The sequence below is a fragment of the Mustelus asterias genome, chromosome 8 (assembly GCF_964213995.1).
Source record: "Mustelus asterias chromosome 8, sMusAst1.hap1.1, whole genome shotgun sequence".
Lineage (NCBI taxonomy): Eukaryota > Metazoa > Chordata > Chondrichthyes > Carcharhiniformes > Triakidae > Mustelus > Mustelus asterias.
Genome location: NC_135808.1, coordinates 58470690 through 58487422, shown reverse-complemented (window position 1 = coordinate 58487422; position 16733 = coordinate 58470690). Strand labels below are relative to the sequence as shown.

The following is a 16733-nucleotide window of genomic DNA, read 5'->3' as shown; positions in this document are numbered from 1 at the left end:
CTCTGTTCAAATATGCCTTCCTCACGTGAGTCTGTGCAGTGAGATTTAGTTTGGGTTTGTGAGGATTAAACTGTATTATCTGAAAGGTTTGCTACAAGACTGAATCAAAGTAAATGACAGTTTTGATAGACCCATTGTGAAGTTGCTGCTTGCTGAAACCATGGATTTTTTCAAAAACAGAACAAACTCACAGATGGTGTCTTGGCTAAGTCAGTGAAGGCGTTTCTCTGGAGGTAACTTCACCACCAAGGCAGAAGTGCATGTATCAGTGATGGTGAAACTGTCATTGCGTTTTATCAACTCTGATAACTTTGAGAAAAGGAGTTATGGCTCATACTATGACAAATAACCAGTTGCTAGCAAATGAAGAAAAAAACAAGATCCTCCAATTCTCTCATCTTTAAGAGATTTTAGAAATTTTAATTGGGAGATTTAGAAACCTTAATTGGACAGAGCTAATAAAGCTGTTCAGGACAAACAGCATATGCCAGCACTTTGAACATTGACTACTGATTCTTTTTTGATGCTAAAACATCATTATAATCTGACCGAAACTACAAGCAAAGGTAATTTCAGGTTGCCTAACTCTGTAGCAGAATCGGCTGACAATTTCTGGTGGCCATCTTGGATTAATAAGAGCTATCAGGGCAAGAGTGACTCTGCGGCCTAACTCTTGTCAGAATGTTTTGAGAAACAGTCATTCAGACCTGTTTCCTCAGAGCTTCCTGGAACAATGTAAATTATGTGGTGTCGTGATTTTTGCGCTGAAATTTACTAGAAAACTAATTTTCATACAGCACAGCGAGCAATATTGACACATCAGAGGCCTTCAAAGCATTGCAGCCAGCAACTGAACTCATCTGCACCAACGAAGTAATACGGCAGGGCAGACTTGGTATGAGCCAAGTCATAGAATTCGGAATTTCCAATCCTCTCACTCTCTTGAACTGGATCATTGGTAGAATGTTGTTTGCATTCTGGAAACACTAGCTGCTGTATTTAGTTTTCAGGAACATTCTAAACAACATTACTTTTTTACTATTTATTTGGAAGATGACGTTAGCAGTTTAAGATGCTCTGAAAAATAAAATCCTCGGGCTTAAACCAACAGAGAGTGAAATTGTTTAGGATTTGAATTTGCTTCACCCATTTCTTGTAAGTGATAAGAGAGTGAACAAAAGATCCAGTTGTAGAAGATTATGTCCTATGTCCTAATGACATATGAACTTCAAATGACACCATTCAGACAATATTCTGGCACCCTCAGTGTTGCTTTAAACAGAGATTGGGACCCTGACTAGTGGTTACTAGGTTACTATTGGGACCCTGACTAGGGAGCAAGCTATCCTACATCTGGTCCTGTGTAATGAGACGGAAATAATTAATGATCCTGCAGTTAGGGATCCTCTTGGAAGAAGCGATCACTTGCGTACTTGGGACTACGATGTTGTGGTCATTATGGAGACATGGGTAGAACAAGGACAGGAATGGTTGTTGGACGTTCCGGGGTATAGATGTTTCAGTAAGTGTAGGGAAGCTGGTAAAAGAGGTGGAGGAGTAGTATTGTTAATCAAGGATAGTTTAACGGCTGCGGAAAGGCACTTCGGGGGGATCTGCACACTGAGGTAATATGGGCTGAAGTTAGAAATAGGAAAGGAGCGGTCACATTGTTCGGAGTTTACAATAGGTCCCCAAATAGTAATAGAGATGTGGAGGAAGAAATTGCTAAGCAGATTATGGATAGGTGTGAGGGTCACAGGGTAGTTGTCATGGGGGACTTTAACTTTCCAAATATTGATTGGAACCTTTGTAGGTCGAATAGTTCGGATGGGGCAGTTTTTGTGCAGTGTGTGCAGGAGGGTTTCCTGACACAATATGTGGATAGACCGACAAGAGGTGGGGCCACATTGGATTTGGTACTGGGAAATGAACCGGGCCAAGTGTTAGATTTGGTTGTGGGAGAGCACTTTGGAGATAGTGACCACAATTTGGAGTCTTTTGTTATTACAATGGAGAGGGATAGGGCCGTATGGCAGGGCAAGGTTTATAATTGGGGGAGAGGTAATTATGATGCGATTAGGCAAGAATTAGGGGGCATAAGATGGAAACAGAAACTGTCAGGGAAGGGCACTAATGAAAAGTGGAACTTTTTCAAGGAACAAATACTGTGTGTCCTTGATAGGTATGCCCCTGTCAGGCAGGGAGGAAATGGCCGAGTGAGGGAACCATGGTTCACAAAAGAGGTGGAATGTCTTGTAAAAAGGAAAAGGGAAGCTTATGTAGGGATGAGGAAACAAGGTTCAGATGGCTCGATTGAGGGTTACAAGTTAGCAAGGAATGAGCTGAAAAAGGGGCTTAGGAGAGCTAGGAGGGGGGCATGAGAAGTCCGTGGCGGGTCGGATCAAGGAAAACCCCAAGGCTTTTTACTCTTATGTGAGGAATAAAAGAATGACTGGGGTGAGGTTAGGGCCAGTCAAGGACAGTAGTGGGAACTTGTGTATGGAGTCAGTGGAGATAGGAGAGGTGATGAATGAATACTTTTCTTCAGTGTTCACCAAGGAGAGGGGCCATGTCTTTGAGGAAGAGAAGGGGTTACAGGCTAATAGGCTGGAGAAAGTAGATGTTCGGAGGGAGGATGTCCTGGCAGTTTTGAATAAACTGAAGGTCGATAAGTCCCCTGGGCCTGATGAAATATATCCTAGGATTCTTTGGGAGGCAAGGGATGAGATTGCAGAGCCTTTGGCTTTGATTTTTGGGTCCTCACTGTCCACGGGGATGGTGCCAGAGGACTGGAGAGTGGCGAATGTTGTTCCTCTGTTTAAGAAAGGGAATAGAAATGACCCTGGTAATTATAGGCCGGTTAGTCTTACTTCAGTGGTTGGTAAGTTGATGGAAAGGGTCCTTAGGGATGGGATTTATGACCATTTAGAAAGATGCGGATTAATCCGGGATAGTCAGCACGGATTCGTGAAGGGCAAGTCGTGCCTCACAAATTGGATAGAATTTTTTGAGGATGTAACTAAGTGTGTTGATGAGGGTAGGGCAGTTGATGTCATATACATGGATTTTAGTAAGGCATTTGATAAGGTCCCCCATGGTCGACTTATGATGAAAGTAAGGAGGTGTGGGATGGAGGGAAAGTTGGCCGATTGGATAGGTAACTGGCTATCTGATTGAAGACAGAGGGTGGTGGTGGATGGAAAATTCTCGGACTGGAGGCAGGAGGTTGCTAGCTGAGTGCCACAGGGTTCAGTGCTTGGTCCTCTGCTATTTGTGATTTTTATTAATGACTTAGAGGAGGGGGCTGAAGGGTGGATCAGTAAATTTGCTGATGACACCAAGATTGGTGGAGTAGTGGATGAGGTGGAGGGCTGTTGTAGACTGCAAAGAGACATAGATAGGATGCAAAGCTGGACTGAAAAATGGCAGATGGAGTTTAATCCTGATAAATGTGAGGCGATTCATTTTGGTAGGACTAATTTAAATGTGGATTACAGGGTCAAAGGTAGGGTTCTGAAGACTGTGGAGGAACAGAGAGATCTTGGTGTTCATATCCACAGATCTCTGAAGGTTGCCACTCAAGTGGGTAGAGCTGTGAAGAAGGCCTATAGTGTGTTAGCTTTTATTAACAGGGGGTTGGAGTTTAAGAGCCGTGGGGTTATGCTGCAACTGTACAGGACCTTGGTGAGACCACATTTGGAATATTGAGTGCAGTTCTGGTCACCTCACTATAAGAAGGATGTGGAAGCGCTTTCCAGAGTGCAGAGGAGATTTACTAGGATGCTGCCTGGTTTAGAGGGTAGGTCTTATGAGGAAAGGTTGAGGGAGCTAGGGCTGTTCTCTCTGGAGCGGAGGAGGCTGAGGGGAGACTAAATAGAGGTTTATAAAATGATGAAGGGGATAGATAGAGTGAACGTTCAAAGACTATTTCCTCGGGTGGATGGAGCTATTACAAGGGGGCATAACTATAGGGTTCATGGTGAGAGATATAGGAAGGATGTCTGAGGTAGATTCTTTACTCAGAATGTGGTTGGGGTGTGGAATGGACTGCCCTGCAGTGATAGTGGAGTCAGACACTTTAGGAACATTTAAGCGGTTATTGGATAGGCACATGCAGCACACCAGGATGATAGGGAGTGGGATCGCTTGATCTTGGTTTCAGATAAAGCTCGGCACAACATCGTGGGCCGAAGGGCCTGTTCTGTGCTGTACTGTTCTAAGTCTAAGTCTAAGTCATATGGTTGAATTTAAAATACAGATGGAGCGTGAGAACGTAAAATCCAATACCGGTGTCTTGTGCTTAAACAAAGGAGACTATAAATGGATGAGGGAGGAGTTGGCTAAGGTAGACTGGGGGCAAAAACTTTATGGTGGGACAATTGAGGAACAGTGGAGGACTTTCAAAGTGATCTTTCACAGTGCTCAGCAAAAGTATATACCAGTGATAAGGAAGGACTTTAGAAAAAGAGATAATCAGCCATGGATATCTAAGGAAATAAAGGAGGTTTTCAAATTGAAAGAAAATGCATACAAAGTGGCAAAGATTAGTGGGAAACTAGAGGATTGGGAAATCTTTAAAGGTCAGCAGAAAGCCACGAAAAAAGCTATAAAGAAAGGTAAGATGGATTATGAGAGTAAACTAGCTAAGAATATAAAAACAGATAGCAAAAGTTTCGACAAATATATAAAACGAAAAAGAGTGGCGAAAGTAAACATTGGTCCTTTAGAGGACGAGAAGGGGGATGTAATAACTGGAAATGAGAAAATGGCTGAGACATTGAACAGGTATTTTGTGTCGGTCTTCACAGTGGAAGACACAAATAATATGCCAAAAATTGATGACAGGAAGGCTATGGCAGGTGAGAACCTAGAAACTATCATTATCACGAAAGAGGTAGTGTTGGGCAAGTTAATGGGGCTAAAGGTAGACAAGTCTCCTGGTCCTGATGGAATGCATCCTAGGGTATTAAAAGAGATGGCGGGAGAAATAGCAAATGCACTAGTGGTAATTTACCAAAATTCACTGGACTCTGGAGTGGTTCCCACAGATTGGAAAACAGCAAATGTGACGCCACTGTTTAAAAAAGGAGGTAGACAAAAGGCAGGTAACTATAGGCCGGTTAGCTTAACTTCAGTAGTCGGGAAAATGCTTGAATCTATCATCAAGGAAGAAATAACGAGACATCTGGATATAAATTGTCCCATTAGTAAGTCGCAGCATGGGTTCATGAAGGACAGGTCATGTTTGACTAATTTGGTGGAATTCTTTGAGAACATTACATGTGCAGTGGACAATGGGGAACCTGTGCATGTTGTGTATCTGGGTTTCCAGAAGGCATTTGACAAGGTGCCGCACCAAAGACTGCTACATAAGATAAAGGTGCACAGTGTTACGGGTAATGTATTAGCATGGATAGAGGATTGGTTAACTAACAGAAAGCAAAGAGTGGGGGTAAATGGGTGTTTTTCTGGTTGGTGATCAGTGACTAGTGGTGTGCCTCAGGGATCAGTGTTGGGACTACAATTGTTTACGATTTACATGGATGATTTGAGTTGGGGACCAAGTGTAGTGTGTCAAAATTCGCAGATGACACTAAGATGGGTGGAAGAGCAAAATGTGCAGAGGACGATGGAAGTCTGCGAAGGGATATAGATAATCTAAGTGAGTGGGCGAGGGTCTGGCAGATGGAGTACAATGTTGGTAAATGTGAGGTCACCCATTTTGGTAGGAATAACAGCAAAACGGACTATTATTTAAATGGTTAAAAATTGCAGCATGCTGCTGTGCAGAGACCTGGGTGTCCTTGTGCAGGAATCTCAAGGAATTGGTTTTTAGGTGCAGCAGGTAATTAAGAAGGCAAATGGAATTTTGTCCTTCATTGCTAGAGGGATGGAGTTTAAGAACAGTGGGATTATGTTGCAGCTGTTTAAGGTGCTGGTGAGGCCACACCTGGAGTACTTTGTACAGTTTGGTTTCCTTACTTGAGAAAGGCTATACTGGCACTGGAGGGGGTGCAGAGGGGATACACTAGGTTGATTCCGGAGTTGAGAGAGTTGGCTTATGAGGAGAGACTGAGTAGACTGGGGCTATACTCATTGGAATTCAGAAGAATGAGGGGAGATCTTATAGAAACATATAAGATTATGAAGGGAATAGATAAGATAGAAGCAGAGTAGTTGTTTCCACTGGCGGGTGAAACTAGAACTAGGGGGCATGGCCTCAAAATAAGGGGAAGCAGATTTAAGACTGAGTTGAGGAGGAACTTCTTCACACAAAGGGTTGTGAATCTGTGGAATGCCCTGCCCAGTGAAGCAGTTGAGGCTACCTCATTGAATGTTTTTAAGGCAAGGATAGATACATTTTTGAACAGTAAAGGAATTAAGGGCTATGGTGAGCGGGTGGGTAAGTGGAGCTGAGTCCGCAAAAAGATCAGCCATGATCTTACTGAATGGCGGAGCAGGCTCAAGGGGCCAGATGGCCTACTCCTGTTTCTAGTTCTTATGTTCTTATGTTACAAAGGCCCTTATACCTGTATAAAGGTCTCTCCTAAATTGGTGAGAAACTCAGTGGAGCACATACTATGTCAGCGTTCCTGGTTTCTTCTGTAGCCTAATCTACCATCCTTAAAGTGACCGCTGCAGACTGCCAACATAATGATTTCACTCATCTTCAGGATCAAGAGTGTGCCTTCTGCCTGGTGCTGTTGGCCTGTGCTCGCCCCCACTCCTTGCGTTCATTTCCCCCACCTCTCAGGACCTATAGCTGAGGACCATTGCTCGCATCACAGTCAGCTCCAATTGGTCCAGAGGAACCTGGAGAGTTGCATCAGGAGACCCATGTGCTTCAAGATTATTCACAGGATAGCCAAGACCAACATTGAATGTCAGGCTCCTCGTGAGCTCTCTGTGTGTGTCGACAGTTCCAGGCCTGAAATCAAACCCAATTGAATGATTGAATGGCCATAAATGATGCTGTGACCTGTGACATTTCACTGCCCCACATCGGGCAGACGGTATACATAAAACCTAACATATAATGACAAAGTATTGATTTAATGTGCTTTAGCTAAGAATTAAAAATGTCAGGAAGCAACAGCTTTTACTTTACTTTTATCCAGCATTTTGGACTCATGAATCTAAATACATTTACCTTTCTGTCTAATTGGCTATCGGGGAGCAGGAAAAAGGAGTTATGATCAATTTTTCAAAGCTTCAGCAAGGGTACTGGTGGAACCCAGGAACTGGTGGATCAAATCCTGCTCTGTAGATGCGCTATTCCCAGGAAGTTGAGAGTCTAGGCTTTGTTCGACAAAGAACAGATGAGACAGTCCTTACATGTGTTGACTGTCAGAAGGGAATCTGCCCATTTCGAGATGTTCACCAGTACAGCTCTAAAAAAATGAAGAACTTACTTGTGGAGTTAGAGGAAGTGAGACGTTCGGTGAACCTGATCTGTTAGAGCCAAATCAACAGATGTAGTTTGGGACAAGTACTTGAAAGTCGACAATGATTGATGTGTATTGAGAATTGGACCTGTGCACACAATTGCTTTTTAGAATTGCAGTACTGTCTGCTTTGTTACACCAAGCAGTGGACATGGTCCCACTAGTGTTGTGTTTTACTGTTTGCTTCCAAGAGGACATGATAGTCATGCTACCTGACACAGTAAGTCACTTTGTAAATTTAAATGGACTTCAGTCAATTTAATAGAAGTGTGTAGCTCTCTGAGAGTGGGCTGAAGTTCTATTTGTAGAGTCTGCTGCTGTGTACTTTGGACGCATTATTGAAAAATATAACCTTCTGCATCAGTCAGAAGGGTGGAAGTTATAATGAAATATCAGGGAGGCTGTTTTTTCTCAGGGTGTGTTAACCACGAAGGAAATTTTAATTTAAATCTGTCAAATGGTTGGACTCCTGAACCATGCAGTTCATTTTGGTAGGAAGAGCACAGACTGACAGTATAAAATATACGGTATACTTCTAACAGGGGGTGCAGGAGCAGAGGGACCTGAATGGATATGTGCAAAAGTCAGTGTAAGTGGCAGGACAGGTTGAGAGAATGGTTAATAGAGCATACAGTATCCTTGGCTTTATTAATAAGGGCATAGGGAAAAAGAGCAAGGAGGTTGTTGGAAGGTATTTTGAGAGACAGGATCGACAGACATTTAGAGAGGCAAGGACTGATTAGGGACAGTCAGCATGGCTTTGTGAGTGGAAAATCATGTCTCACAAATTTGATTGAGTTTTTTGAAGGGGTAACCAAGAAGGTAGATGAGGGCAGTGCAGTTGATGTTGTCTACATGGACTTTTGCAAGGCCTTTGACAAGATACCACATGGTAGGTTGTTGCATGAAGTTAAATCTTACAGGGTCCAGGGTGAGGTATCTAAATGGATACAAAATTGGCTTCCTGACAGGAGTCAGAGGGTGGCTGTAGAGGGTTGTTTTTCAAACTGGAGGCCTGTGACCAGCGGTGTGCCTCAGGGATCAGTGCTGGGCCCACTGTTATTTGTCATTTCTATCAATGATTTAGATGAGAATAGAGGGGGCATGGTTAGTAAGTTTGCAGGTGACACCAAGATTGGTGGCATAGTGGACAGTGAAGAAAGTTATCTCCAATTGCAACGGGATCTTGATCAATTGGGCCAGTGGGCTGACGAATAGCAGATGGAGTTTAATTTAGACAAATGTGAGGCGATGCATTTTGGTAGATTGAACCAGGCAGGACTTACTCAGTTAATGGTAGGGCGTTGAGGAGAGTTACAGAACAAAGAGATCTCGGGGTACATGTTCATAGCTCCTTGAAAGTGGAGTCACAAGTGGACAGAGTGGTGAAGAAGGCATTCGGCATGCTTGGTTTCATTTGTCAGAACATTGAATACAGGAGTTGGGACGTCTTGTTGAAGTTGTACAAGACATTGGTAAGGCCACACTTGGAATACTGTGTGCAATTCTGGTCATCCTATTGTAGAAAGGATATTATTAAACTAGAAAGAGTGCAGAAAAGATTTACTAGGATGCTACCGGGACTTGGTGGATTGAGTTATAAGGAGAGGCTGAATAGACTGGGACTTTTCCCTCTGGAGCATAGGAGGCTGAGGGGTGACCTTATAGAGGTCTATAAAATAATGAGAGGCATAGACAAGGTAGATAGTCAATATCTTTTCCCAAAGATAAGGGAGTCTCAAACTAGAGAGCATAGGTTTAAGATGAGAGGGGAGAGATACAAAAGTGTCCAGAGGGGCAATTTTTTCACACAGAGGATGGTGAGTGTCTGGAACAAGCTGCCAGAGGTAGTAGTAGAGGCGGATACAATTTTATCTTTTAAAAAGCATTTAGATAGTTACATGGGTACGACGGGTATAGAGGGATATGGGCCAAATGCGGGCAATTGGGATTAGCTTAGGGGTTTTAAAAAAAATGGGCGGCATGGACAAGTTGGGCCGAAGGGCCTGTTTCCATGCTGTAAACCTCTATGACTCTATGACTCTCGGTTATGTTAAACCTGTGTAAGACACTGGTTTAGCCTCAACTGAGATTCTGCAGCCTCCCAGCTGTGTGTTACCCGTTGACGGGAGGTGGTGTGTTGTTCGCTAGTGGAAGGATTCTCTGGTCCCGCCGGTCTCAATGGGAATTCCCACTGGCATCCCCCATACCAATGGGAAACCCATGGGTAGGAGTGCACTGCTGGTGGGAATCTCAGCGGCGTCAACGGCCAGAGAATTCCAGCTACTGTGTCCAATTCTGGGTATTTAGGAAGGGTGTAAAGGCATTGGAGGAAGTCCAAAAAGGATTCCTGAAAATGGTTCCAGGGCTGAGGGACTTCAGTTACGTAGGTGGATTGGAGAGGTGGGATTGTTTTCCTTGGAGAAGAGAAGGCTGAGAGAAAATTCCAAAAAATCCTGAGGGATTTGGGCAGGGAGAAACTGTTTCCATTGGTGGAAGAATCGTTGAGGCTACCGATTTAAGGTAACTGGCAAAAGAAGCAATGGAGATGTGAGAAAGAACCTTTTCACTCAGCAGGTTGTTGGGATGTGGAATACATTGTCTGAGAGTCTAGATGAGGCAGGTTCAATTGAGGCGCTCAAGAGGAAGTTGGATTATGATGTGGAAAGGAATAATTAGCAGGGCTACGGAAAGAAGGCCAAGGAATAGCATGGTGTAAATCACTCCTTCAGAAAACGAGCATGGATCTGGCAGGCTAAGTGGCCTCTTTCTGTGCTGTAACCATTCTGTGATGCCAAGACAGGGCATGAATCAAAGTGTCTCTAAATTATCTACTCACTAAACTGCTGCTTCACAGCTCCAGGGTCCCGGGTTCGATTCCCGGCTGGGGTCACTGTCTGTGTGGAGTTTGCACATTCTCCTCGTGTCTGCGTGGGTTTCCTCCGGGTGCTCCGGTTTCCTCCCACAGTCCAAAGATGTGCGGGTTAGGTTGATTGGCCAGGTTAAAAAAAAAGTTGCCCCTTAGAGTCCTGGGATGTGTAGGTTAGAGGGATTAGTGGGTAAAATATGTGGGGGTAGGGCCTGGGTGGGATTGTGGTCGGTGCAGACTCGATGGGCCGAATGGCCTCCTTCTGCACTGTAGGGTTTCTATGATTTCTATGATTTATCACTGTGGTACTCCAGCCAATGGCTCAGGGTGATCATTACAACAGGTATTGACCAAGATCAACCAAGATTAGAATATACTGGTGACAATGATTTTCATTTATATAGAGCTTTTTAATATAAAAACAGACCCAGAATCCTTTATGAATGGGAATAGATGGGGATAATGAACACCAAATCAGAGATTATTTATATTAATATAAAATTAATCAAAGATCTTGAGGGGCTAGCAGATTGCAATCTTAATTATATAGGAGATCAGGTAGTCAGTGTATGGCAGATGGCAAATACTAAGCAAGCAGGATTTGGAAGCCTATAGTTTGGACAAGTGTTTGTATATTATGGACGACTGGATCCAGAAAGATGGTCATTGAAATAATGAAATCTCAACAGAAGGGATCAAGTTGCAGCTGGATTTGGACAGTGTTTCACAGGTAGAAATTGGAAATGTTCATGATGGATTGGATACATGGTTCTCAACTCAAAGTCAAACAGATCGTAAGATTTTTGGATGCTGAGTGAGTGTGGGCAGGAAAGAGATTGTATCAATGCTAAGGAAGGGGACTTCAGTGGACATTGAATGAGGTTACAGGGCTACAGGGAGGGGGGAGATGCATGAAGGGATTTAAACATGAGATATGGGAATTTGAGACACTCGGCAACCAACAACCAATGCAGGCCTGCAAAGACAGAGGCAGTAAGTGATTACTGCAAGCTATGATATGTTCACTAGAGCTTTGGATGAGTGGATGGTAGTGAACTGGATGGCACAGTGGTTAGCACTGCTGCCTCACAGCACCAGGGACCTAGGTTTAAGTTTTTGACCTTTCCACCCTATGTTGGCAGCCTCCTTGGATGACGATTTGGAGCTTGCATGTTCTCCCTGTGTCTGCGTGGGTTTCCTCTGGGTGCTCCGGTTTCCTCCCACAGGTCAAAGATGTGCAGGTTATATGGACTAGCCGTAGTAAATGCACAGGGTTACAGGGATAGGGTGGGGGTTGTGAGCCTGGGTAAGATGCTCTTTTGGAGAGTTAGACTTGATGGGCTGAATGGCCACCTTCTGCACTGTGGGGATTCTATGGTTGCTGGATGGTACCTTGGCAAGGCTATACTGGAACAGTTGATGTTTGGCAGTGATGAAGACATAGGGCCCGATTTTACTGTTTCCATTCGAAGTGCTGAATCTGGGCATAATGCAGATCCAACTTAGAAATCTGCTTTCGGGCGCCCCCATACGCACTCAGCCTGAAAAAAAAATCGCCAGACCCATTCGCGCTGTGGGCGGGGCTTAGCGCGGCCGAAACTATCGGAGCTCTGAACTGTGCGTGCGCAATTAGAAAAAGAAAATTGAAAAAGCGCGCCCGTGTCAGATCATTCCTGGGCCGCAGAAAGTGGAGAAAGCAGCCCGGGAGCGAAAGGCGGGAGTGATGGCCCCCACAGACATCACTGTTCCCCTTATCCACTCACCCCCCCTCCGCTACCCAGACCGATCGCCACCTCTGCCCCCCTCCCCCCTCCACCGATCGCCCACAGAGTGGCAGTGGACCCCCCTGCCCCCCCGCACCCCCACCAGAGATCCATCTGACCCCCCCCCCCACCAGAGATCCATCTGATGTCCCCCACCAGAGATACATCTTACCCGCCTCCCTCCTCCCCCCAGAGAACGATCTGGCCTCACTCCCCTCCCCCACCACCCCCCACCCACCCCCAGAGAATGGCCTGGCCTCACTCACACCTGCCCCCTGCCCAGACAATGATCTGGCCTCACTCACCCCTCCCCCCCACCAGAGGAACATCTGACCCACTCTTCCTCCCTCCCCACCGGACAACGATCAGCTCCCCCCCCCCACCCCCCCCCCCCAACCAGTTACCTCTTCCTCCTCCCCTCCCCCTCCCAACTAGACAAAGATCTGGCCTCACTCGCCTCCCCCCCCCCCCCCCCGCAACCAGAGAATGATCTGACCCGCCTCCCTCCTTCCCCCCACCACTGATCTGAGCCAGAGAGCCGTTGGAAACACTGAACCCGCTCTTCAGCAGCTGGAGTGCTCATTTCAGACTTTTATTTAGCAGGTCCGTTACGGCCCGGTTCCAGATTGGCAAACGCGGTGGTAAAGGGGGAAATGCTGATAAAGTTGGGCGGGCAGCTCATTAATTCAATTGAAATGCATGCAAATGCATTTAAATCGCCGTTGCGCCCATTTTGGGTTTCGGTAAAGTGGCAATCTGCGCGGACGCAGGTGCGGATCGCGTTAATGGCCTCACACCCGACTTTACCACGTTTCCGCGCCCGTTGTCGGGCGCGACGCAATGGTAAAATCGGGCCCATAGTGTGCTTCAGCAGCAGATGGGCTGAGATGGAATGGAGTTGGGCAATGTTATAAGAATGGAAATAGATGGCGAGGGTCAGGAGCAAATGCCCAATTTAGGACTGATGATTATATCAAGGTTGTGAAGAATCATGTTAAGCTGAGAGACTGGTGGAATCGGGAGATGAAATCATTGGAAAGAGTGGGGACCAAGGACAATGGTCTCTGGCTCATCCATAATTAGATATTGGTCAAGCAGTCTGAAAATAAAAAGACAGCAAATAGTTAAGAAAAAAATGGACAGCGGGAAAGGAGGAAATGGCAGAGGCAGCTGAATAGATTGTCTGTTTCTTGGTCAATGGTCAAAATTTTACAATCCCCCCCGAACCCCTGGATGGGCTCTGAGGCAACGGCGGGGAGTGTGAAAACGCAGGGAGGGGATTCCCTTAAGGTTCCCATCTGCCCCAACCTCACAGCGATGTTCTCAGCTTCTATTCTCAGGTACTGAGGACAAAATCCTCTTCTGACTGTGGACATCCTCCCTTTAAAGCCCAGTGACCTCCAGAACTCTTCCCCCTCCCCCACCTCCCCAGCCTAACCCTGAGACCAGATAACCCTCCTCGTGACCTCCCAAACCTTCTCTACCTTCCTTACTTTGGGACCTCCGACACTTACCTGGACCTCTGGTTCCCAGGTCTTAGGCTCCAGAGGCTCTATGCAGTCCCTTTTCTGGCCACTGAAGTGCTGTTGCTGGAGGAACTGAGGAGCAGAAGTCAGGCCTTAAGCCAATCAATGGTCATTAGAGGATAAAATGGCAGTGGGGATCTTGGTGTTAGTGGGGATGTGTTCCCCACTAAATGTCAGATGGCAGGGGCCAAACCATTGGTAAAAATTAAGGCCCCTAAATTCTTCATGTTAATTGAAGGTGCAGGAGAGAGGAGATGGAGGATACCGCTGCTAGTTGAAAAAAAAAGTTGAGAAAAGAAGACAAGGATTATCTTTTTCTTTCCCAGTTGACCCTGGTGGGTAGGGTTGATTGAAGTCCAGCACTACTTGAGATGATTCAGCCAGATCCGTGGTGAATAATTAAGGTTGTTGTGTACCAGATCTGCTCAAGTCTGCATTCCCTGAGTTTCAGGAGTGAAGGCTAGAGCCATATTCGGGAAGTGGCCAAATAGGAGACATTAAATTTTTATTAAATTTAAGATCATCAAAGTTTGAGCAAATTATTGAGTGCAAACCTAGTGTAACAAATAGGAGGCCAAAGTTAGAAATTTTAGGGTGGCACGGTGGTTAGCACTGCTGCCTCACAGGGCCAGGGACCCGGGTTCGATTCCCGACTTGGTGGAGTTTGCACATTCTCCCTGTGTCTGCGTGGGTTTCCTTCGGGTGCTCCTGCTTCTTCCCACAGTCTAAATATGTGCAGGTTAGGTTGACTGGCCATACTAAATTGACCCTTAGTGTCAGGGGGATTAGCAGGGTAAATATGTGGAGTTACGGGAATGGGGCCTGGGTGTGATTGTGGTCAGTGCAGACTCGATGGGCCGAATGGCCTCCTTTTGCACTGTAGGGATTCTATAATTTTCTTTTCTCTGAGGTATATGCAGTGGGGTTGGAAGGGCCCAGGGATTATGGATAGTAAGAGATACAAGGGACACAGTGGAAATTAGCCTTTTCACTGATGGCAAACATGGAATTGGAAATGCACAAAAGGGATGGAAAGCTCAGGGGGAGAATGGTGGCACTAGTGCCTCACAGTACCAGGGACCTGGGTCCAATTCCAGCCTTGGATGATTGTCTGTGTGGAGTTTACACATTCTCATTGTGTCTCTGTGGATTTCTTCTGGGTGCTCCGGTTTCCTCCTACACTCCAAAGATGTGCATGTTAGTTTGATTGGCCACGGTAACTTGACCCTTGGGCTGGGTATTGGAGCGGGTGAGAGGTGGACCATGGAAAGGTCCGTTGACCTTGGGTGGGATTTTACGGTTTCGGGACGAGCGAGGCCATAAGCTCCCACCCGTGGTGTCATGGAGATTAGTAAAGTCATGGGGTTACCGGGATGTGGCCTGGGTGGAATTGTTGTCGGTGCAGGCTCGATGGGCCAAATGGCCTCCTTCTGCACTGTAGGGATTCCATGATTCTATCCCTGTGGATACAGATAGGAAAAAGTTTCAACAGAATTCAGAATGGCACTGAACAAGAGGAACTGAAATGAAGGTTGAAGTTGCAGAGGTTGAGGAGCCAGTGGATGTGAAACATGTTAAAGTGCTTCTGCGAGACTTGATTAACTTGCAATTGAATTGCAAACTTATATTCTTTCTCCCTGAATTACTCTACCATACTCAGTTATATTACAGACCTTTGTATTTATATATGTGAATATTAGTTACAGCTGCCATGTTAAGCATAAGATAAAATCTGCTCTTTTATTGGAACAAGTAAGTAAGTTTGAAAATTGGTAGAGTAATTTAGTCTCCAAATATTGTTGTTCAATCTTCCAGGATACCTTAAGTAAAAGTGAATCCATCTGTAACTGCACTAGTAATTATATTAATTACACACTTCATTAGTTTCTAATATAGGATGTGCATATTGAAATTGCGCTGCTTTAATATCTTCGTTTTCTTCATGCAGGCAATTCGCCGTCTGATGAATCAGAGGAACGTGAGAAGGATCCCAAGTCTTTAACCTTTCCAGCCTACGTTGGCAGCCTGCTCGATTCTGGTGATGAGCTCATGTCGTCGGGAGTGAAAATGTACTGCGAAAACAGGGGAAGTTGCCCATCATCCTGCCACCTATGCCACACAACAGGGGGTCAGAACAGGCAAGAAGAACCTGTGTTACTGGAAGTCACCAAGGCTGCTCCATTGTATGAACTGCTGAGCGACAATGAAACACGGAAAGTAAGTGTACAGATTAGAGGGCTAGAACTCAGAATAGGTATTGTACCACAACTCCTGAAAACCTCCGCCCCATTGGTTGAATATTTCCAACCGATTCTATTTTATCTGCTTGAGCCAATCTTGACCCATTAGGGGAGGCCTGTGACCTTCAATTACCAGGAGAGGTAGTTGCACCATTTGGTTTTTGTAGGACATGATGGTTGTTGACCCAATGATATTCATTATCTCTCCTGTATATGTAGACGATATGGTTCCTTACTCACTCAATCTCACTGGTTGAAGACCTTTATGAAGGAAACAAAATGTCTGCTCCTCTATGACTGTGGCTGCAACCCCTGTGTTGATTCCATTTTCTACTTAACATAGAATTTAAATATTACAATCAGATTGGACCCATTTCAGGCGCAAGGCTGATGTCACCAAATATCCAGTGCTGGTAAGATGGCGGGAGAAATCGGGTTGAAGCCTCAAAGAACAAAGAACAAAGAACAGTACAGCACAGGAAACAGGCCCTTCGGCCCTCCAAGCCTCTGCCGCTCATTGGTCCAATTAGACCATTCATTTGTATCCCTCCATTCTCAGACTGCTCATGTGACTATCCAGGTAAATCTTAAATGATGCCAGCGTGTCTGCCTCCACCACCCTACTTGGCAGCGCATTCCAGGCCCCCACCACTCTCTGTGTAAAAAATGTCCCTCTGATATCTGAGTTATACCTCGCCCCTCTCACCTTGAGCCCGTGACCCCTCGTGATCGTCACCTCCGACCTGGGAAAAATCTTCCCACTGTTCACCCTATCTATACCCTTCATAATTTTGTACACCTCTATTAGGTCTCCCCTCATTCTCCGTCTTTCCAGGGAGATCAAGCCCAGTTTACCCAATCTCTCTTCATAGCTAAGACCCTCCATACCA

The 16733-nt window shown here is 45.4% G+C and overlaps 1 protein-coding gene across 1 annotated transcript in view; it reads left to right on the top strand.

The window, feature by feature from the left end:
* astn1 (astrotactin 1) overlaps nt 1-16733 on the top strand; it is a 2581734-nt gene that overhangs the window by 2380221 nt on the left and 184780 nt on the right. The window contains exon 20 of the mRNA XM_078219174.1: nt 15552-15820. Coding sequence (XP_078075300.1) covers nt 15552-15820 — 269 coding nt within the window. The remainder of the gene's footprint in view (nt 1-15551; nt 15821-16733) is intronic.